General features: G+C 40.3%; 1 protein-coding gene across 4 annotated transcripts in view; it reads right to left on the bottom strand.

Annotated features, from left to right (window-relative positions):
- The window catches only part of LOC126094854 (uncharacterized), a 472,827-nt gene that overhangs the window by 121,245 nt on the left and 328,097 nt on the right, over positions 1-23,485 (bottom strand). The window contains exon 3 of one of the 4 annotated variants that reach the window (XR_007521883.1): positions 21,910-22,025. The exons of 2 other annotated variants lie outside the window; for them this stretch is intronic. Coding sequence is in view for 1 of the 2 variants with exons in the window: in XM_049909476.1 (XP_049765433.1) it covers positions 21,989-22,113 (125 nt within the window). In the remaining variant the exon portion in view is untranslated. Of the gene's footprint in view, positions 1-21,909; positions 22,114-23,485 lie in introns of those variants that run through there. One more of the 4 variants, XM_049909476.1, reaches the window with a different exon arrangement.

Here is a 23,485-nt window from a genome sequence, read left to right as displayed (position 1 = left end):
GTTGATTGAACTCTTACTGTAATCCTGGAGGATAGCAGATCACAAGGTTGCCTTGCCTCTGAAACAGATTATGTTACACCTTGAATTTCATCAACTCAGTTTGTAAAAGGAATACCTGTACAGTCGTACAGAATATCGCCTAGAGCAATACCTTAACACTGACTGAATATCACACTTGCAATCTTTCAAACGCGCATTAATGCAACAGTCCAATTCCACGGTAACGCAGACGTGGCCTTTGATGATAATTACACAAAACACGAAAGATGCTACCCTTAACTCCATTCAAGTGTAAAGAAGCCGTGACCTTCATGATTCATAGCGGGGACGTTATAGCCTGTGATTCGTGTATTTGGTTTTGGAGACTAGGTCGGGAACTTGCCGTTCATTACTCTTCCCGTAACTCGACGCTATCAATCCTTAAGCGAGGCGGCAGGGCCTGCCTCCGACCTATTGAACATCAGGAGTCACCCAATGGCAACCACTTGCGAGCCACGGGCCCTCCAGCTAGCTGTCAGTAGCAGGGCCCGCCAAACCAACAACATCCTCCTCGACTAAAGGCCCTATTATCGGATCGATATTTGCAACGCAAGTCGTTGGTGTCGACAGCGGAGTGTCATGCAGCCAAAATTAAAGCCTCCACACCTCACACACACTGAACGGTGATAGACAAGGAGCGTTGTTTTTATCCTATTCTTTCTGTCAGCATCGGCTTTAACCTGGCGGTTAGAGCTTATTGCGAAGATTGACTTGCCCGTGATGTATGAGCGATTTTTCTATCTGCAACAAAATTTTCCATTGTTATGCCACCTGAAGCCTCACAATGGTTTACATTCTTCCATTTCTTACTGTTAAACAGTGTAATTCGTCTTGAGTGATTCATGCTATTTAATCAATGATATTTAATCAATTAGAAAATAACACGTTTCCATCGAGTGAGAAACTCGCTTCATCTTTAAATATGAGTATATCTTAAATTGATGTAGTCTCTTTATAACGATAAGTATTGCTTTACTTATGAATTAAAAAATATCTGTCAGTGGTGTTTGTTTTAATTGTTTCTCCTTATTTTTAACTTTTGTTGCTGAGGCTGTATATAATAGTCTCACTGAACACTGAATACTTACTATTTAGCCGGCCTGAATGGCCAAGCGGTTTTAGGCGCTCCAGTCTGGAACCGCGCGACCGCTGTGGTAGCAGGTTTGATTCCTGCCTCAGGCATGGCTGTGTGTGATATGCTTAGGTTATTTAGGTTTAAGTAGTTCTAAGTTCTAGGGGACTGATCACCTCATAAGTTAAGTCCCATAGTGCTCAGACCCATTTGAACCATTTTTTGAACCATTTGAAGTTACTTTTTTTTGTAACTCATCCTATGGGCCAATCGCTGAGTTTTTATAAGAAGAATTTGTCGACTTGGTCGCGGTTTTCATAGCCGCCACTGTGGCAATGTCATTGAAATAATTGTTACTTACTTCTAAAATATACAACGTACATGTTTTATGTTTACAAAGACCACTCTATCAGCACGAACAGAAATTGATGCACCAGTAATTTTGAAGATTTGCGTCAAAAATATTTTCAACCAAGCCACTTAACTTCCAAAAATTAATATTTCGTCCTCACATATTGAATGACGTCGATAGAGACAAAGTTCGAGGATAGTAATATTATAATGAAAGACTCAGTGCTGTTTCCTCTCTCTGATTCTTATGCGATCTGGAATCACGATTCTGTATTGGATTAGTCCGAAGACGGACATTTAGTTATGCTAAAAGATTTTTCGTTATTCTTTCCTTGCTCAGATCTTATATAAATGACATTGCACGTATCACTTTACACTTTTCGTAGTTAACATTCTGAAACCTAGAACCGATTTTGGAAGTCATTGCTATGAAACTGCAGTTGCAGCGAAATGAGAATATGATGAAATCTGATGGAAGCTAATTTGAACAGAAGACTAGTTTGGTCGATCCCTTTCGTAGTTCCAAGATGCCTCTTAGTGACATTTACATCATGGTTACTGCTGCTAAAATGTTATTTTCATTTCCTTTTATCAGTCGCTCTTCTTTTTACATGGCGTATTTTTTCCTCTACATTTCCAGTTTCTAGAAATTTTTTTATAATACTCGCAAAGATAAATCGCGACAGTTACCACTATCTGGTTACTCATGAGGCTCTAATAGTTGGGCGACATTCTCCATAAACGATATTCACGTTCTTGACTGCGTATGCATTGTGAATGTCTTCTTTTTTTTCGACTGTCATACACATTGTAAGTGTCTAAATGGCTTTTCAGGTATGTTATTTGATTGCTGCAACAGCAGAATACAGACTGCTGAGCCTCAAGTGCAGAGGCAAAACAAGAATAATACCTGAGTTTTGTGTTTGCTTAGATTTAATATAATGGGACTGATGTGTGTGGAGTCTCTTCTTCTGTCGGCGTCACAGTGGTCTGCGGAGCTGTTGTCCTAAAACCACTTGATGAGGTCCCATTCATGGTAAGCCGCCGATGTTCTCTTAGAAACATTGTTACAAATGACAGAGAAACATGTATATAGTTCAATTACAAAATACAAATTCCGTATCATAATTCATGGACTAAAAACGGTAAAAATTTGTTACTAATATTGGGAAATTCGCCTTAATGTCTGCTATAATTTGACGAAAATTTCACTAAGACATGATTATTCATTCTGGGTATACGTTCGGTTTCTTCCTTAGCTTCATATTCTCGTCCGGCGATCAAGATATAATAAGTTTTCGACGATTTCCCAAATCGCTCGAAGGAAATAACCGGGATGCTTCTTTGAAAACGGGACGGCCGATTCATTTCCCATCTTTTCCTAATGTAAGCTTGTGCACGGTCCGTAATGACTCGCTGTCGACGGGATGTTTGTTGTGTAGCGGCGGGTGGAATTCGCGATCCTCAGGAAGCTGCGGACTCAGATCTGTTTTATACTGTAGAAACATGAAATATACCTGCCTCTACCATGACATCAGAGTCCTTACAGACGCAGATGGATCCGTAAAACCACGTGTACTATGTAACAGCAAGACATCGTGGTTAAGCTGCCATTATCGAGAACGTGAAATTAGAAGTAGAGCAGCTGCCATTATCGAGAACGTGAAATTAGAAGTAGAGCAACAATTTCTCGGTTTGGCGGGGGTTTTACTTTGTATAACTCACTCACTTACGATGTTTCTCATTGAATGTAACTAATTGTTTTACACAGGCGAGGCCATTGACTGAGTGGCGATTGGTTTTCGCAGCACGCTTGTGGATACTTGCCAGCCGAAACTTATCGACAATAAACTCTGACAGGCAAGTCAGACTATGTACCATAATTTCGTGTATCGCTAGGCCCTATTGTCTGTTGTGAGACGAATGTAGTGTCTCAGTGTAGTTTATCACCCAGTGCCACAGAATCAACATTTCGACTCTATGTCAAGGCTATTACCCTGAGACGGTTAAAGGAGGTTACACACAAGACAAACGCAGTTTAGGATGTATTGAGTCTGCAGCAGTGCTTCATATCGAAGCTTTGGGAACCGCTGTAGAACCAGGAGATTTTCATCGAAATCTGGTGAGAGGATCGGGTAACAGTAATATTGTGGACATCCGATCCTCACTGCATTCAAAATGCGACAATGCCAGCAACGAATCACACTCTAGAGATTTATGACGGAGGTCTTCTGCTAATGAAATTCTTCGTTTTAAAAAATTCTCTGTGTGCTCTATTTGACCGAACCAAATCACAAGTGATTTGTAAGACGGGATATATGTACGTATGTGTAACGAGTGGAATGAACTTCACCAACTGAAAGCGCATATGTTTGCCATTAGATGGGAGCCAGCCTGAGACGTTGAGATATTGTCTCCTCCTACCACTCAGAGCTGACTATACTCTGATTCAAGTTGAGCACCACACTTTACGATGCACAAGAAACCCACAATTCCACCTCTAGACAGAGCAGAGTTCCGCACTTCCCACTTGAATCTTATCTTTAGATAAGCTTCACTTGTTCACAGAGATGATCGAAAACATGTTTTGTTCCCTATGAGGATGTTAAAAATACAGCCAAAGTGACAAGTTCTCAATTTTTTTTACTTTTCTTTGTTGCATGATGAACTGTCTGCTATCCCATCATTTACCTTTCAGGAAAAAATTGATAACGAACGAAACTGTCTTCAAGGCGTTCTGAGAACGTCCTAAATGGTTGGCTGCCATAGGTCTCAATCTGTAAATATTTTACAACCACTTCTACCTTTTTAGTGTTCATAGCCTTCGAAGTAGCGAGAATCGTTCGTAAACATGGTATTAATTGTGTTATAATTGAGACTGGAGGCGGCAAAATGTAGAAATCACATAATGATAACATCGGCATATTGTAAGGTGCCCCTCTGTATTCAGTTATTACCTTGAAAATTCGGAGACATGAAAATGGAAGTAAAGTTATGAAAAAGAGATTGCTGTGTAGATAGACTGAATTACTATATGTAACCAGTTGTCCTACAGTCATTGAACAACGCTTCATTAGGCTGTCTGATGTACTCATTATGTATTAACCCCGTGCCTTTGGAAACTTTCTTCCACAATAAATAGGTCCTGCAAGACGTTCGATTCATTAATATTTGTACGCTGTCTTTATTCAGTTTCACAGAATTAGTCATTATCACTATGGCTATTCTACTACTTAAACTTGGATAATATTGTTGGAGATGCCATGAGCACTTCCCAACCCTTTGCTCATTTCAAACATTCAGAATTTAACGTAAAATAAAGTGCAGTTGAATTCCTACATGATACTACCTGTATTCTACATACACTATGTGAGCAAAAGTACCCGGACACCTGGCTGAAAATCGCTTACAAGTTCGTGGCGGTTTCCATCGGTAACGCTAGAATTCAGTATGCTGTTGACCCATCCTTAGCCTTGATGCAACTTCCACTCTCCCAGGCAAACGTTCAGTCAGGTGTTGGAAGGTTTCTTGGGGAATGGCAGCCCACTCTTCACGTAGTGTTGCACTGAGGAGAGGTATCGATGTCGGTCGGTGAGGTCTGGCACGAAGTCGGCGTTCCAAAACATCGCAAAGGAGTTGTATAGGATTCAGATCAGGACTCTGTGCAGGCCAGTCCATAACAGGGATTTTATTGTCGTGCAATCACTCCGCCACAGGCCGTGCATAATGAACAGGTGCTCCATCGTGTCTAAAGAAGCAATCGCCATCCCCGAATTGCTCTTCAATAGTGGGAAGCAAGAACGTTTTTGAAGCATCAATGTAGGTCTGTGGTGCGATAGTGCCACGCAAAACAAGGGTGCAAGCCCCCTCCATGAAAAACACTACCACACCATAACACTACCGCCTCCGAATGTTACTGTTGGCACTATACACGCTGGCACATGTCGTTACCGGTCATGCGCCATACCCACACCCTGCCATCGGATCACCACATTGTGTTCCATTATTCGTACTCAACACATCGTTTTTCCACTGTTCAGCTACCGAATATTTACACTCCTTACACCAAGCGAGGCGTCGTTTGGCATTTACGATCGTGATGTGTCGCTTAGGAGTAGCCGCTCGACTGTGAATTCCAAGTTTTCTCACCTCCCGCCTATGTGCCATATTACTTTCAGTGGATCCTGATGCAGTTAGGAATTCCTATTTGATGGTCTGGATAGATGTCTACCTATTACACATTACGACCCTCTTCAACTGCCGGCGGTCTCTGTCAGTCAACAGACGAGGTCGGCCTATACGCTTTTGTGCCGTACGTGTATCTTCACGTTTCTACATCACTATCAGATCGGAAAGAGAGGATCTAGATATTTTCAGGAGTGTGGAAACCTCGCGTACAGACGTATGACGCAAGTGTCACCCAATCACTTGAACACGTCTGAAGTCCGTGAGTTCCGCAGTGCGCCAGATTCTGTCCTCTCACGATGTTTAATGACTACTGAGGCCGCCGATTTGGAGTACCTCGCAATAGATGGCAGCACAATGTGTATAGTATGAAAAACGTACGTTTTTGGGAGTGTCCAGATACTTTTGATCACATGGAGTTTATATTTACTCAGAGAAGTCAGTAAATACTGATGCTACACTTTTACAATGACTCAACTGAAGTCCTCTTGATTTAAGAGATAATTAATTGAAACCCTCAGGTGCAGACAGTTGTTGTCGATATACGTTGATGGGGACAGCAGAAAATGTTTGCCCCGGTCGAGACTCGAACCCGAGGTCTGCTGTTTACATGGTAGATGCTCTATGCATCTGAGCCACTGAGGACACATATGAACAGCGCGACTGCAGGGACTTATCACATGCACGCTTCCGGTGAGACCTACATTCTCAACTGCCCACAAGCTACATACATAATGTACCTAATAGATATTTGGCCATCCGCCCATTACTCGCGCACACTAAAGTGATGATTCCCGTAAGCGTTCGGTCAATCTGTGCCCTTTCCCACAGACGGAGGTCAGTGGCTGGATAGCCTTTAACTACTTTAGATTCGTTAAACAATTATATCACCATAAACCTTCCAAATAGGAACATTGTGATTTGATATTAAAATTTTCTTTTCGTCTCTTTACAGAATGAACCAGAGCTCTTTTGCAACACCATCTGCTGCTTTGAAAAATGTTAGTAATTGACATTTAGATGTGAATGAGAAACACTGAGGCCATAAAGATATGGGGAAGGTTTCTCCCAGCACAGAACACATTTACAGTAAGCACATAATTCCCTTAAAAGCTTCACAATTTTGATAACATTGACTCTCACAGTCCACATATGTCTGTATGTCTGCTTACAAGTGTAAGACATTGGGTAACAAAACCATTTTTGGTAACGCGCATCGGTGCTTTATTTCTACTTTGTGAGCACAGGATACAGGACAGTATGAGCAGCTCCAGACTGCGTCTCCATGGTGTGGCGCCCCCTCAGCAGCGGCGACTACGCTCTGTGGGCGGCTCTGCGGGCGGCGCCTGACCTGGCGTGGGGCCTGACTGCAGCTCTGCCCGCAGCGTGTCGGCTGCCTGCCCTCGCATGCTTGGCGTGGCCAGCCCGGGCGTGAGCACCTGCTCAACAGGAAACAACACACGTGATGTCCCAGTGACACCTGGTTACCTTCTTTCTTACCATCAAATTTCAGTAGCCGTAATACCAACACCTGTTACTGCTGCTGGAAATACCAAGCTTGCATTTTATAGGCAAAAAGTGTACTTCAGAATCGCATGACACATAGATGATTCATTTCTTTTCTCTGGAATAGTTGCTACCTTACACTTCAGGAACCCTGCTCTAGCCTACAATTGCTTCCAAATAAATTAGGTTACTCCGAATCGGTAATTTACACTATGGTGATCTGATACATGTATTTACAAAGTTGTAGACAGAGAAACTGGTAGATAAATAGGTATCTATGGTAATATTCAGAATACCATTTATCTTTTGTCAACTTTTAAAATGTTCATTAAAGAATTTCCCAAAGCAAGTGAAACAATATAAAAGAACTCAAGCAATAGGCCTATACGAAAGCTCAGTGTTCGTCAGTTCATAGTTTCAAAAGATGTATTACTCCTTGAACCCTATCGAATGAACTTCCAAGTGCTATGTAAGAATTATACCGTCGAGACAGATTTATTGATCTATAAGGTAGAGTATCTGCCATTATTATGTTACGTTGATAAGTAGAAAATTAAGTGACTAAATGAGTGCTAAAGAAAGATCACTGTGGTTGGCGCAAATCAGGACACCTTCTATCTAATTAGACAATGTTTAGAGCCATTACAGGTAAGATTCTATGTTCTACATGCAGAACTAACATCGACTTCGTAAGCATTGTCTCGCTTGTAGGTTTTTCCTGATAATGTTTCATTAAATTTCTAACCATTACTTTTATTAGACATCTGAATATATTACACCGAAAACTAAGACACAATTACAGATTACAGCTCATAAACTGCTGTTACTGTGCAGTGCCAATGACATTATTCTTCAGACTTAGATTTATTTCAGAAAAACAGTCATCTTATGTCTTTTTGGTATAGCAACGTCGACACTGTACCGAAACTCTGTTAATTAATATATTTCTCATCCCGTAACTCATATGGTAACTATACCCTGTTGCATATCAAAATTGTAAATCTGGAAAACAATGAAGTTATATGATATGTAATGTGATGCTTAAATACCATGTACAGCGTATCAGCGTATACCTCAGCACCGCACATTGCTAGTGTGCTTGATAGTTTGTTAATAAGGGATTAACATTCTATCATTCATTCATACTGCAGAAGGGAGAATCTATCACCTTTGGTTTGTTCGTGTTTGTTTATGAAACATGGTAGACAGTTATTAATCGGAATGTAGTTTTCTGTTAGTACTAATACCTATTCAACGACTAATTGTAATCAAAGAGCAAATGTAGTATGAATTTTTATAAGTGACTGATACTAATATGATTTTGTTCTATAAATGTTATACTGATAAGCTACACAAAGATGAGATATCATCATGATTTAGAAGATAGACCCTCAGAGTGAGCCAAATGTGAACTTGACGGGTCTTATAAAGTGTCCATATTTGGCAAGTAAATCAATTTTTATGAGCCATAATATTAAAGGGAACTGTGACTGAATGTAGCAGAATGTTTGGCGTAATGAGAAACGTGCTAGTGGTCTAATAGTAATAGTGGCAGAATATTGGGCGTAATGAGAAACGTGCTAGTGGTCTAATAGTAATATCACCAAGACCTGAGGACATGAATGCTGCACTTGAGCTGCCTGCAGACAGACGCAGTATCTAGGCGCCTGCCACAGGGAGCCACTAGCGACATCACAGCAGTTAGAGCTGTGCACAGCCTGCTCGCCTTTGCCGGTGTTTACCTTTGAGTGCCCGCCTGCTCTCTACAATTTGACCCTCATCAATTCCACTGTCGTCGTCGTCCTCGTCTGCTATGCTGACGGTGTCGTCGTCTTCAGCGTCTCTCTTTTCTTCTACTTCTTCCACCACGTCGTCGCCATCGTCTGCAGCAGCGAGCGGCGTGCAGTACGCCACGAGCAACACACCAGCGATCAGCAGGACGAGGCCTCCCTTCTTGGGTGCAGTGGTTTCTACACTGGGTGCCTCGCTACAAGTGTCACTATAGAGCGCACCGGCCTCCTATTATACTGCAGTGGGGCACGTATCACCCGACTCGTAGAAGGCAAGGGCAGATACACAGTGCTTACGTCAAAGTCCACAATCAGCCGTAACGTGGTCATACCTTAAAAGCAGAAATATCTTCCTGGAGATGGTATGAAACCTTGAGGCTCAAGGTACTAAAAGACGAAAACAATATTCTAAGCACTACAGCTGATAAACACAGTAAATCAAGAAAACTATTCATGTACCTGAAAGTTTATATACAAGAATTTCGAAACTCTTTCCTTCGTAAGTGCAGTGATATAGAATGGTAATCACTCACTTTAAGAACAAATTAGAAAGAAGAACAGGAATTTATTCTATAACTGTTAAGGTCCGTCTTGTTCTCTTTCTTTTGCGTTTTTGTGCCACACACTTAGCTAGAATTTTTCAATGTTATTTATTCAATTCGGTGATATGTGACAATTTGATATATCATTTTAGCAATTATTAAGGTTTTTTGTTTTGTTGTCTTTACAATCAACTGTAACTTCTTATAATGTTACCTATCCACTCATTTCAGAGACTCCCCAAATTCTCCGTACTCTTAGGCATGACAGAAGAATAGACTTGTGAACACCAGTACTGATGTATGGTGCCCTTATAACTATGTTCCATATTAGGAGTTTTCTTTCCCCTTTTTCGTATTGGTTCTTCCATTGTGACAAATAATAGTAACACCGATAACTATTAACCAAGATTCACATCCATATTAGCAGGAGCCATTCTCTCAGTTTTATTCAATTATTATCACTATGTCTGTATACAGAGTGTTGCAAAATGAAACACTCAGACCATTTTATATCAGTCCAAACATCTATCATAATCTGAGAAGACATTAACTTCATAACATTTATAAATAATTAAACTTTCTCTCCACCCACCACACAGAACTGACACAACATCTGCTTGAAATATTACTAATGTAAACAATGTGGTTCAGAGCAAACAGCCCCTCAGTCCAATTTTTTGGAATCTCTTACCATGCCTAAATAAGTGCTGTCAGTATAGGAAAGCTGCTGTCTGAGGCCTGCAATGGAAGTATCCGTCTTGCCATGCATTGTTTATGTGTGAGAGAGCAGGAGGCCAAGAATATCAGTCAATGTATGCACTCCTCAAGCTGTGTATGGTCTTAATGGTATGGTGACTACAGCCCCTAATCTTCTGCACTCCAATTTGTACCCATCTCACACATGAAATGGATAAAATTAGTTTACAAATTCATCACCATATAGTATTAACCAGCGGCTGTGTGACACAAAGTGCGGGTTAGCTCTCGGTCGGATTGATTTCCTTTTCTTAATCCGTTTTGCAGTGTGCTACAAGGCATATCCAAATTTTCTGCAGCCTTCCTAAACTATAAACCTCAAAAAACAGCACGTTTTACATGTTTCAGTTCTTCTGCAGTCCATTTTCCACAAGGATGAAGCATAAACATGTAAATTCTTGGGTCAGTAAAGATCAGTCGACAATGATGGTCTGTGATCAATGATAACAAGTGTATCTACGTAAGTGATAAATGTTTGTATACTGTTAACAGCGTCTCTTTAGCGCCTTTGGAGATACGACAGATAATGAACGCCACATACTGCTCCGTGTCATCCAGGCAGTCACAGAGGACACAGCTATGCATATCTAAAGCGACTCTATATTCCTTTCACATTTACATTAATGTTTGGTTGCAACGTTCACTTTATCTTCACCCACGAGGAAACCGCTAGTAGTGCCCATGGCCAACCCAAATATTGTGGGGCACTATTGTTCTTAGCGATTAGTCATAGAAGGTATAAAGACAGATCTCTTTTGTATGTTCCCTCAACAAAAAGGTGTTGTTAGTGGAGGCTGGGGAGTCTTCCGGTGGATCACCCGCTAAACGTCTGTCGACCCGATCTTGTGTGATAAGGATTACTGAAAGTTGAAGTACTAACTACTGATGACAATTTGCCTCCCGTCATCTAATTCACGATATTCCAAGTGATATAAGCACCTTTAAATCTAAATATGTCAGACATATCTGAGTAACGTGTATAATCTGGAGCAATCCTATTTTTATTGCTGTCATCGTTCACTGAAACTACCGTAAGACTGATGTAGAAACGAAAGTGTCTGTCATGAAGACATTAAAACATTGGAATTTTTGCATTTTGGTTCCTGTAAGATACACTCGGTACTCATGTGATTCACAGTATATTGGTAGGAACGTGTCTGCTAGCCTATTACACACTGTAACGGACAGTGAAGTTTTGTAGTTCAGCATAACGAAGTGGCTAGGAATCTCGCTTTGTACGTCAGGCGACCATAGCTACATATATGGAATCGAGATAATACTGTTTCAAGTCTACATAGGAGATTACCGGCGAATCACATGCATCACTTTTTAGGATATTGCTAAATGTTATTAATGTTATACAGAACTGTCTGGGATATTGAATATATACAAGCAAGGGGGCACATACAGTCAGTCACAAGCCTGACTGACCCATGGGGAGTTAAAAATAAGCGTTAAAAATATAAATTGGCCGGCATCTAACGATAGACACCTATTACCCAGCAAAAGCATAGTAAAAGGTTTCAGATCTGGTCTTAACTACGAGTCCCGATATAGTCTCAATCCAGTTATGTACTGTTCCGGCAGACCAAGTGACTGGAGATGGGAAGAATCCCTATGGTACGAAGTCCATATGCTGATGTAGATGCCGTCGAAATATTGTGTGCACACTGCAGGTATTTTTATATATAGATACATGTTAACGTTGCTTCTAAAGTTTCATAACCAGTGAGTATAATCGTCTTGTTTCTTGCACATGAGATACTGCTTTAGATATATTACTTCATAAATGTCCTATAATAGTTCCAGATGATAACTGTCATAGCCGAAAATTAAAATTTTGTTTTCACGTCTGCATGTACATAGAAGTGTTAGTCTGCAGTTATGTATGTAGGTTAGGAAATGATTTAGTAACTAGAAGAGCACTGAAAGTACGGTTATTATACGTTCTTCTTTTTATTGCTTTTCATAATGGCAGATTCAGTATCATTTCTCTCAATGTACCACAGTACTGAATACTGTAGATAATCAGTTATTAAACAGAATAAAGGAATTGAAATTTACATATCAGAATAAATGAAGTAATAGTGAAATTATAACCAGCTCAGAATACATTATTTATAGTCGACTACTGAAGCAATTTTAATAATTTGCAAACATGCAACATTTTCATCCTCATTTATCAGCAATGACTGTGTTAGAGCTTATAAAACACTAGTTAAGAATCATGTATGTTTGATGCAAAGTGCAGTGGTGTTTTGCTTTTCCCATTTTACTGCAGGTTGTAGGACAGTGTGGACACTCCCGACTGTGCCTCTGTTTTGTGGCGCCACTTCAGGAGAGGCAACTACCCACTGTGGTCAGCTCTGCAGGTAGCGTCTGAACTGGCATGTGGTCTGGTTCTGGCTTTGGTTGCAGCATGTCAGCTGGCTGCCCATCCATGTTTGGTGTGGCCGGCCCATGCATGAGCACCTGCTTAATGGTAATCAACACATGTGGTGTTCCAGTGAAACATGCTTACATTCCTGTCATGCCAGAAAATTTCAGAAGGCACAATAGCCACATATGCTTACACCTGCTACATCGTTAAGCTTCCCTTTGATGTGCAAAAATTATATGTAAGAAGTGGATGACAAAAAGATGAATGGTCTGATTTATTTGGAATAACTGTTATCTTACAACTCAGGAACATTGGCCTAGCATGTCTTGGCATACCAGTTAAATATTATGTTGCATACCATAAGCCAGTATTTTACAACATGGTAATGTAATAATACATATATGTATAATGGGATAAGCACATAAATAAATTGGAGGAATGTGTTTGTTAAATGTCCAAAAGGTAATTGCTCCGTTTTTACGTTTAACGTGTTTCTAAAACAGTTACGTAGATATAGTAAGATTTTTAAAACCAGTTATAGAGTTTTCCTCACTTCACTACGCCTTGATATGGAATTATCTTCATTGACAGTACTCTATCAGTTGTCTATCACTGAATAATATACTTCGTTGTAGAAGCCACTGACGTGTAGACACATTGTGCTATAAGCCTTACCGTATGTGAGCTTTAAAAACATAATTTCTGTAACTTACTTTTAACACAGTTACTGAAGTAACTTAAACAACTTAAAATACAGCTGGGAAAGTAGGCCTATATGAGTGCTCAATGTATATCGCTGCATATCATCGAAGTGTGTAGTACATAATACAGGTTGAATGCTATTCTAATAAGCTTTGATGTACAATGCAATAATTGTATTGTGGAGCTAGACTTCTTGTTGTATACGACAGAGGAAATGCATCAATTTTTTAATTCCTGAGTATAAAATACATGACTAGTGATGAAATGTACACCGCTGGTAACACAAATCGGGACACATACTGTCCAATTCGAAAGCACCTAGACTTATTAGTGAATAGTTATGACTCTATTCCCTACACCTATAATTATAGGTATAGCCAGTATTTCTTTTCCAGGGGGTTTCAGTAAAGGTCATCAATGAAAACTGGACTTGTAATAGAACCCCGTAAGGCAATATATAGAGTGTGTAATTGTATATAAAGTCTATTTTATTGTCAGTCATTCAATTAGTAAAATATAACATTTATCATCAAGCAGAAATCAGTCAATAAATTTCATTTGACGATGGTATCTTCATAGAGATGTGTTTCTATATGACAGTAATGTTCTTGAGAGATGACAGTGAACATTTGTGCATACATGTCGACAGTCCACGTCTTTCCAGCACGAGGTTCAGTTTCAGACAATAACGAGTTAGTGAGTGGAGATAACACCATATAATAAACGCCACGAAGAGAGGAGAAGTACCTGGAAAAGAATGTACGTTTTACTCAGTGGTGACAACAAACACACAGTTTCCACTTTGTAGCCCATCGATTGTTTTTCTTTGGTTGGAATAAAGGTATGAGTTTAATGCTGTATGTCTCGTCGACAACTAGGATCGCTGGACATGGAGTATTGCTCCGATTTTATTTTTACTGGAACTGAAGGAAGCGGGGTGGCCATTTTAAGGTATCATTCTTGTATTCGCCTAAACGAACTGTGAAGCTACAGAAAATCAAAATCGGGATGGTGGCTCTGGAGATCAACTCGTATACCAGGGCTGCAAGTCTAGTGCACTATGCCAACCCGCTCAGTGCCGTGGTGGAAATGGGAAACGAAAACAACAAGATTTCCTGAAAGCACACAGTAGGAGCGCCATGTTCAAACCTGCAACTTATTACCAGTAATCAAAAATGTATTAAATTAAGCATATTTTAAAAAAGGTCGGTTACAGAGTTGACTGTGCTCGGATACTGCACGAAACTTAACGACTTTTCCCGACACTTAGGTCTATTGATTACGACTACAGCTTCTAGAATTTCTCTTGGCACTATCTTCTCCTTTCCCTGATAGGTGTTTGAGGGCAATGTCGGAAATTGTTGTGCCGTTTGTGTACTGTTTGAGAGCCCAGTCAACCTTAGCAATCAATGATTATTTGTAAGTATTACATAACACGGTTAATTTAATTTTATCCTCATTACTTCAAATAAGCACCACATTGAGGATATGAGGGTAGTGGTAATAGGCCTTCACCAACCTTTGTTACTTCGACGCTTTCCTAGCTACAATACATAATGAAACGCTAGTCCTTCATGTTTCAATTAACATCCGTTTCATTGCCGTAAGAAATGCAGTATCTGAGAATTGGCTGATTTGACGGTTACATTTCTAGAGAACAGTTATAGACCTTAAAATGTGTTTTCAAAAATTTAAAGAAAGTACCAGGAACCTAGTTGGTTAATGTATATTGTTACTTATTAGTCTAAAGGAAATAGTGTGGTTAATGACTACCGAGTTTTAACTTTCTTCCCAGGTTTTTCAATATTCAACCGTGTAGTTTCACTTATTTATCAGTACAGACATCTGTACTTCGTTGTTCCGCTGTCAGAAACATGCCCTTTCTGCTGGGTCTTTTGTTGAACACTGCTATATTTGGCTATGGAGGAGGCATCCAACGTCAACAAACCATTGATTGGTTACGTTCTTAAATGAAACTAAGTGAAATGTTTGAATATTTTATTTGTGGTGAGAGTGTTATGGGCGGGATAGAACTAATAGACTGAAGGAGAAAGGAATACAAATGTTCATGGAGGGAACATGTTATTCTGGAGACCTGCACCGATGTTGTTCATGAAAAGCGCAAGAACCCTTATTAGAAGGATTTTTATGCTATTACAGGTACATTTTATCTAAAAGAAACCGTTATTTCTGCGAGATAGGCGCATCAAATGTAAAATGGAATGAGAGAAACCAATTTCTTGTTGGTCGTGACTTTACGAAGATATTTTGAAAATCTGTAATGGAAATAATGACACAAACACAATAAGGATTGGAGTACTCAAGTACAATTTCGAGAAGGGCATATCGACGATCGTCTTGTTGTTGAAGGTGTATAACACGGTAACTGAACGAAAAGGATTTTCAGATTTGATGTTGTAATAATATTCACAGTAAGACTGTACGATCATATGGTGATGACGCATCTGTTTGGGTAATTTCATTGGTTATCATTAGGAAGCAAATGAAGATGAATGACAGTTCGCACTCTCAAGACATTCTGAAAATTTGGAGTGGATACGTACCAAAAACCGGGACGAAACCAAAACGGCTGTTCTGAAAGTTCTATGAAGATTCCTTATTCTTTTGAATAATAAATCAGCATAAGAAAACTGTGACACCTTTGGAAAGACAAGTTATTCCTTCTCTTATCTGACATGTGGAAACAAGTCAGGAGGAAAGACCAAAAACAGGAGAGCGTTTCAGTCGATGAAACTCTTACTGTAATCCTAGAGGACAACTGATCACAAGTTTAATAAGTGGAGACGTATCTCTCTTCAAACATGTTCTTGCACAAAGCCGCAAGAGACATCCAGAGTAATGAAATGACTTCTTACAATTATCGTTTGTCCGAAAAAGAAAGGAGACCGTTCAGATCCAAAGCTGAGAATCAACTGCCTTTCAAATTCTGTTATTTCAGCTGCAAGACCGAAATCCATCGTTATGGTGCTACGCCTCTGAAACAGACTATGTTACACCTCGAATTTCATCAACTCAATTTGTAACAGAGAATACTCGTCCGCTCGTACAGAGTATGGCCTGGAACAACACATTAACATCAGTTACACTGACCGATGATCATACACACAGTCACTCGGAGGCGCATTAATATAAGAGGTCCAATTTCAAGATAACACAGATGTGGCATTATGACGATAAGTACACAAGAAACGAAAAAAATAAATGTTTAACTCCACTCAGGTGTGAAATGTCCGTGACTTCCAGGATTCCAAACTGGGGTGTTATTACCTCTGATCCGTGTAGCTGGTCTTGGAGACTAGGTCGGGCACTTGCCGATCATTATTCTTCCCGCAAATTGACGCTATCAGACCTTAAACGAGGCAGTAGGGCTTGCCTCCGACATACTGAACCACTCGCGGCTTGTCGAGGTCTGTAGCAGACATCAGAAGTCAACCAAAGGCAACAACTTGCCACCACGTTCCCTCCAGCTAGCTGACAGTACCAGGGCCTGCAAAAACAACAACACACACCTTAACCAAAGGCCCTAGCTCCAGACGTATGATCAGATTGATACCGGCAACCTAAGCTCTTGGTAGTGACTGCAGAGTGCCATGCAGCCAGTATTCAGTCGGGAACTCCGCTGCTGCCACGGTCTCAGGTTCGAATCCTGCCTGGGTCATTGATGTGTGTGATGTCCTTAGGTTAGTTAGGTGTAAGTAGTCCTAAGTCTAGGGGACTGATGACCTCAGATGTTAAGTCCTATAGTGGTCAGAGCCGTTTGAACCTTTAAAGCCGCCACAGCTCACACAAACTGAATGTTGACAGACAAAGGGTGTTGTTTGTATCCTCCACTCTGTGTCAGCGTTGACTTTCATCTGGCGATTAGTGCATATTACGAAGATTGACTTGCCCAAATTTTGTAAACTGTGCTTCTACCTCACACAAAATGTTTCATTGTTATGCCACCTGAAGCGCCAGAATCGTTTCTATTCTTCTCAGTGTTCAACAGTGTAATTCTTATAAATATAAATATAAATATGATGCTGGCAATAATCAGAGCAAAATACCTCGGACCTTTGGAGGTGACGGAGTCCCACCTCTAACTGACAAACCAGGGACTCCTAAGATACGACTTGGCAAACAAATGATAATGAGATGGGGAGCTATTAATATCAATGAGGGCTACTCTGGGAAGAAGGTAGAGCTGGCAGAGGCTGCAAGTAAGATGGGGCTGGACGTTTCAGCTGTTAGTGACATTCGGGTAAGGGGTGAGAAAGAAGAGGAAATGGGAGAATACAAGGTCTACGTGTCAGGAGTCAAAGCAGGAATAGCACAATGGGGTGTAGGGCTTTACATCAGGAAAGAAATGGAACCCAGCATAGTTGCAATAAGGTACGTAAACGAACGACTGATGTGGATAGATTTGACAGTGTCTAGCAAGAAAATTAGGATTGTGTCAGTATATTCGCATTTTGAAGGGACAGATCAAGATAAGATGGGTAGTTTTTATGAGGCACTCAGTGATGTAGTTGTTAGAGTAAAGGACAAGGATACTGTTCTGCTCATGGGTGATTTTAACGCCAGGATTGGAAATCGAACAGAAGGGTATGAAAAGGTTATGGGTAAATTGGGAGAGGATATGGAGGCCAACAGGAATGGGAAACAACTCTTGGATTTCTGTGCCAGTATGGGCTTAGTAATCACAAACTCCTTTTTTAAACATAAGAACATTCACCGGTATACTTGGGAAGGCAGGGGAACCAGATCTGTCATTGACTATATAATAACAGATCAGGAATTCAGGAAGGCTGTGAGGGACACACGTGTATTCAGGGGATTCTTTGATGACACTGATCATTATTTAATCTGCAGTGAAATTGGGATTGTGAGGCCGAAAGTGCAGGAGGTCAGGTCCATATGTAGGAGGATAAGAGTGGAGAAACTTCAGGATAAGGAAATCAGGCACAAGTACATAACAGCGATCTCAGAAAGGTACCAGTTAGTTGAATGTAGTCAATTACAGTCATTGGAAAAGGAATGTACAAGGTACAGTGACACAGTACTAGAAGTGGCTAAAGAATGTCTTGGAACAGTAGTGTGTAAAAGTAGGATGAAGCAAACAGCTTGGTGGAATGATACAGTCAAGGCAGCCTGTAAAAGGAAAAAGAAGGCGTATCAAAAATGGCTACATACCAGAACCCAGGTAGACAGAGAAAGTTATGTTGAAGAAAGAAACAAAGCCAAACAGATAATTGCAGCATCGAAGAAGAAATCGTGGGAAGACTTTGGAAACAGGTTGGAGACTATGGGTCAAGCTGCTGGAAAACCATTCTGGAGTGTAATTAGCAGTCTTCGAAAGGGAGGTAAGAAGGAAATGACAAGTATTTTGGACAGGTCAGGAAAACTGCTGGTGAATCCTGTGGATGCCTTGGGCAGATGGAGGGAATATTTTGAAGAGTTGCTCAATGTAGGTGAAAATGCGATCAGTAATGTTTCAGATTTCGAGGTAGAATGGGATAGGAATGATGATGGAAATAGGATCACATTTGAGGAAGTGGAAAAAATGGTCAATAGATTGCAGTGCAATAAAGCGCCTGGGGTGGATGAAATTAAGTCGGAACTCATCAAATACAGTGGAATGTCAGGTCTTAAATGGCTACACAGGATAATTGAAATGGCCTGGTAGTCGGGACAGGTTCCATCAGACTGGACAAAAGCAGTAATCACACCAATCTTTAAACATGTAAACAGAAAATATTGTAACAACTACAGAGGTATCTCTTTAATCAGCGTTGTGAGTAAAATATTCTCAGGTATTGTTGAAAGGAAAGTGCGAGTATTAGTTGAGGACCAATTGGATGAAAATCAGTGTGGGTTTAGGCATCTTAGAGGTTGTCAGGACCAGATCTTTAGCTTACGGCAAATAATGGAGAAGTGTTATGAGTGGAACAGGGAATTGTATCTATGCTTTATAGATCTAGAAAAGGCATATGACCGGGTTCCTAGGAGGAAGTTATTGTCTGTTCTACAAGATTATGGAATAGGAGGCAAACTTTTGCAAGCAATTAAAGGTCTTGACATGGATAGTCAGGCAGCAGTTAGAGTTGACGGTAAATTGAGTTCATGGGTCAGAGTAGTTTCAGGGGTAAGACAAGGCTGCAACCTGTCTCCATTGTTGTTCATAGTATTTATGGATCATATGTTGGAAACAATAGACTGGCTGGGTGAGATTAAGATATGTGAACACAAAATAAGCAGTCTTGCATATGCGGATGACTTAGTTGTGATGGCAGATTCGATTGAAAGTTTGCAAAGTAATATTTCAGAGCTAGATCAGAAATGTAAGGACTATGGTATGAAGATTAGCATCTCCAAAACGAAAGTAATGTCAGTGGGAAAGAAATATAAACGGATTGAGTGCCAAATAGGAGGAACAAAGTTAGAACAGGTGGACGGTTTCGAGTACTTAGGATGCATATTCTCACAGGATGGCAACATAGTGAAAGAACTGGAAGCGAGGTGTAGCAAAGCTAATGCAGTGAGCGCTCAGCTACGATCTACTCTCTTCTGCAAGAAGGAAGTCAGTACCAAGACTAAGTTATCTGTGCACCGTTCAATCTTTCGACCAACTTTGTTGTATGGGAGCGAAAACTGGGTGGATTCAGGTTACCTTATCAACAAGGTTGAGGTTACGGATATGAAAGTAGCTAGGATGATTGCAGGTACTAGTAGATGGGAACAATGGCAGGAGGGTGCCCACAATGAGGAAATCAAAGAAAAACTGGGAATGAAGTCTATAGATGTAGCAGTCAGGGCGAACAGGCTTAGATGGTGGGGTCATGTTACACGCATGGGAGAAGCAAGGTTACCCAAGAGACTCATGGATTCAGCAATAGAGGGTAGGAGGAGTCGGGGCAGACCGAGGAGAAGGTACCTGGATTCGCTTAAGAATGATTTTGAAGTAATAGATATAACATCAGAAGAGGCACCAATGTTAGCACTGAATAGGGGATCATGGAGGAACTGTATAAGGGGGGCTATGCTCCAGACTGAACGCTGAAAGGCATAATCAGTCTTAAATGATGATGATGATGATGATGATGATGATTTAAAAAATCTCCGTCAGTGTAGTTTGTTTCACTTGTTTCTTCTTATTTGTAACTTTTCTTGTGGATGCTGCATATAAGTTTTTTTTAAATACTAAAGAAGTTTTCAGTAGGAAGATCGTGTACTCTTTATTTCAGTACCATATTTCACTGAATACTGAATGCCTACTATTTTTTGTAGCCCATCCTATGAGCCACTCGCTGAATTTTGTAAGGAGGAATGGACGACTTGGTCGTGGTTTTCTCAGCCGCCACTGTGGACATATCATTGAAATAACTAGTATGTACGTTTAACATTTCAGAGGTTTCAGATGTAACCCATCTGCTAAAGGAATTCTTTGCGATACAAAGTTTTCTGTGTGCTCTATTTGACCCGACGAAAGCACTAGTGATTTCTAAGACGGTATATAAGTACGTATGTGTAATGAGTGTGTGGAACTTGACCAAATGAAACCGCATTTGCGCATATGCGCATATGAATGCGATTAGATGAGAGCCAGCTTAGGACGTTGAGATGTTATGTCTCCACCTACAACTCAGAGCTGACTATACTCCCTTTCAAGTTGAGCACCCCACATTACGGTGCACGAGTCATCCACAATTCCATCTCTAGACAGAAGAGCGTTCCGCACTTCCCACTTGAATCTCATCTTCAGATACGCATCATGTGTTTACAGACATGATCGAAAACGTTTTTTCGTTAAAAGTATGTTACAAATATAGCCAAAGTGACAAGTTCTCAACTGTTTTTACTTATCTTCGAATCACGAGAAACTATCTGCCATTCCATCATTTACCTTTCTCAAAAAATCGGTACCGAACGAGACTGTCTGTTTCTAAGCCGTTCTGAGAACGCTGAAATTTTTGGCTGCTGTAGGTCTCAAGCTGTAAGAATTTTACGAATACCTCTACCTTGTTTATGTTCATAGCTTTTGGAGCAGCAAGAATCGCTTTATTAGGCTGCCTCAAGTGCTCATTATGCATTAATTCCGTGTACTTGCAAATATTCTTCCACTATACATAGGTCCTATAAGACGTCCGATACATCGTTACGTTGTTTTTATTCAGTTTCACAGTATTCCTCATTATTATTATGGCTATTCTAATGATATCGTCAGAAGTACTATCAGCACTTCCCGACTCTTGGCTCTTTTAAATCATACGGAATTTACCTTCCAAGTGTAAAAATTGTGATTTCAAATCAAAGTTTCCCTTTCATCTCTTAACGGAATGAACGACAGCTCTTCTGCAACAATATCTGCTGCTTTGAAAAATAGTACTTATAGGCACTTAGATCTCAATGGGACACACAGAGGTCATAGAAAAACCCTGCACAGAACACATTTACAGTAAGCACATAATTCGATTAAAAACTTCAGAATTTTGATAACATTGTCTCTCGTAGTCGTCATATGTCTGTATGTCTGCTTACATGTGTAAGACATTGGGTAGCAAAACCATTTTTTTAGTTACATCGGTGCTTTATTTCTGCTTTGTGAGTACAGTATGAGCAGCTCCAGACTGCGTCTCCATGGTGTGGGCTCCTCCAGCAGCGGCGACTACGCTCTGTGGGCGGCTCTGCGGGCGGCGCCTGACCTGGCGTGGGGCCTGACTGCAGCTCTGCCCGCAGCGTGTCGGCTGCCTGCCCTCGCATGCTTGGCGTGGCCAGCCCGGGCGTGAGCACCTGCTCAACAGGAAACAACACACGTGATGTTACAGTGACACCTGGTTACCTTCTTTCTTACCACAAAAGTTCAGAAGCCGTAATACCAACACCTGTTACTGCTGCTGCAAGCACTATGCTCGCTTATAGGCAAAAAGAAGCATGTGACACATAGATGACTGGTTTACGTTCACTGGAATAATTGGTACCTTATACTTCAGGAACGCTGATCTAGCCTACAATTGCTAGTCGTGGTATATTTAGTTCCAAATAATGTGGTATACGGCCAATCCGTGTTTTACACTATGGTGACCTGATACATGTATTTACAAAGTTGTAGACACAGAAATACAATATTCAAAACATCATTGATCTTTTTGCACGTGTAAAATGTTTAGAAAAATGTTATGCAAATGTCTGTGGTGAGACTTTTAAAAGTAGTTTTAGCGTTTTCCTCAGTTCAGTACAACCGTCATTTACAGTAGATCGTAATCACCTCAGTCACTGCATGATGTACTGTTTTGTACAAGCCACTAACATGCACACATATTCTGTTACTAAATGACTACTGAAGAAAGATTCACTGTGCGTGGCCCAAATCAGGACACCTTCTATCTAATTAGACAGTGATTAGAGCCATTATAGTTATGATACTGTGCCCGACATACAGAACTACCATCTTCTTCTTAAGCATTGTCGCGCTTGTAAGTTCTTGCTAATAATGTTTTATTTACTTTTGTCGCATTACTTTCATTAGACATCTGAATATGTCACACCAAAAATAAGACATAATTACGGACTTCAGCTCAAAAACTGCTGTTACTGTGTAGTGTCAATGACATTATTCCTCAGACTCAGTGACACTAAGGTTTATTACAGAGAAACTGTCATCTTACATCATTTTGGTGTAACAACGTCGACACTGTACCGAAACTCTGTTAATTATTATATTCCTTAACAAGTAACTGGTATGGTAACTGTACCCTGTTGTATAACAAAATGGTAAATATGAAAAATAATAAAGTATACCAATGTAAAAGGGAACGTCAGTTAGGTAATGAGCTACATTTTCAGCGTGTTAGTGTATATTTCACCACCGCACAATGCTTTCGTGCGTGAGAGTTTGTTAATAATGTCTTAAAATTCTATGATTCTTTCATGCTGCAGAAGGAAAAGTCTGTCACATTTATTTTATTAGTGTTTGTTTATGTAACATGGTAGAAAGTTATTTATTTCTTAATACCATTACCTATTCAATGACTAATTGTATTGAAAGTGCAGTTTAGTACCAATTTTAATAGGTGAATGATACTGATATGTTTTTTGTCTAAATATGTTATACTGATAAGCTACACGGAGATTAAATGTCATCGTGGTTCAGCAGATAGACCCT

The sequence above is a fragment of the Schistocerca cancellata genome, chromosome 8 (assembly GCF_023864275.1).
Source record: "Schistocerca cancellata isolate TAMUIC-IGC-003103 chromosome 8, iqSchCanc2.1, whole genome shotgun sequence".
Lineage (NCBI taxonomy): Eukaryota > Metazoa > Arthropoda > Insecta > Orthoptera > Acrididae > Schistocerca > Schistocerca cancellata.
Note: the sequence above shows the minus strand (reverse complement) of the source record. Positions and strands in the feature narration are given on the sequence as shown.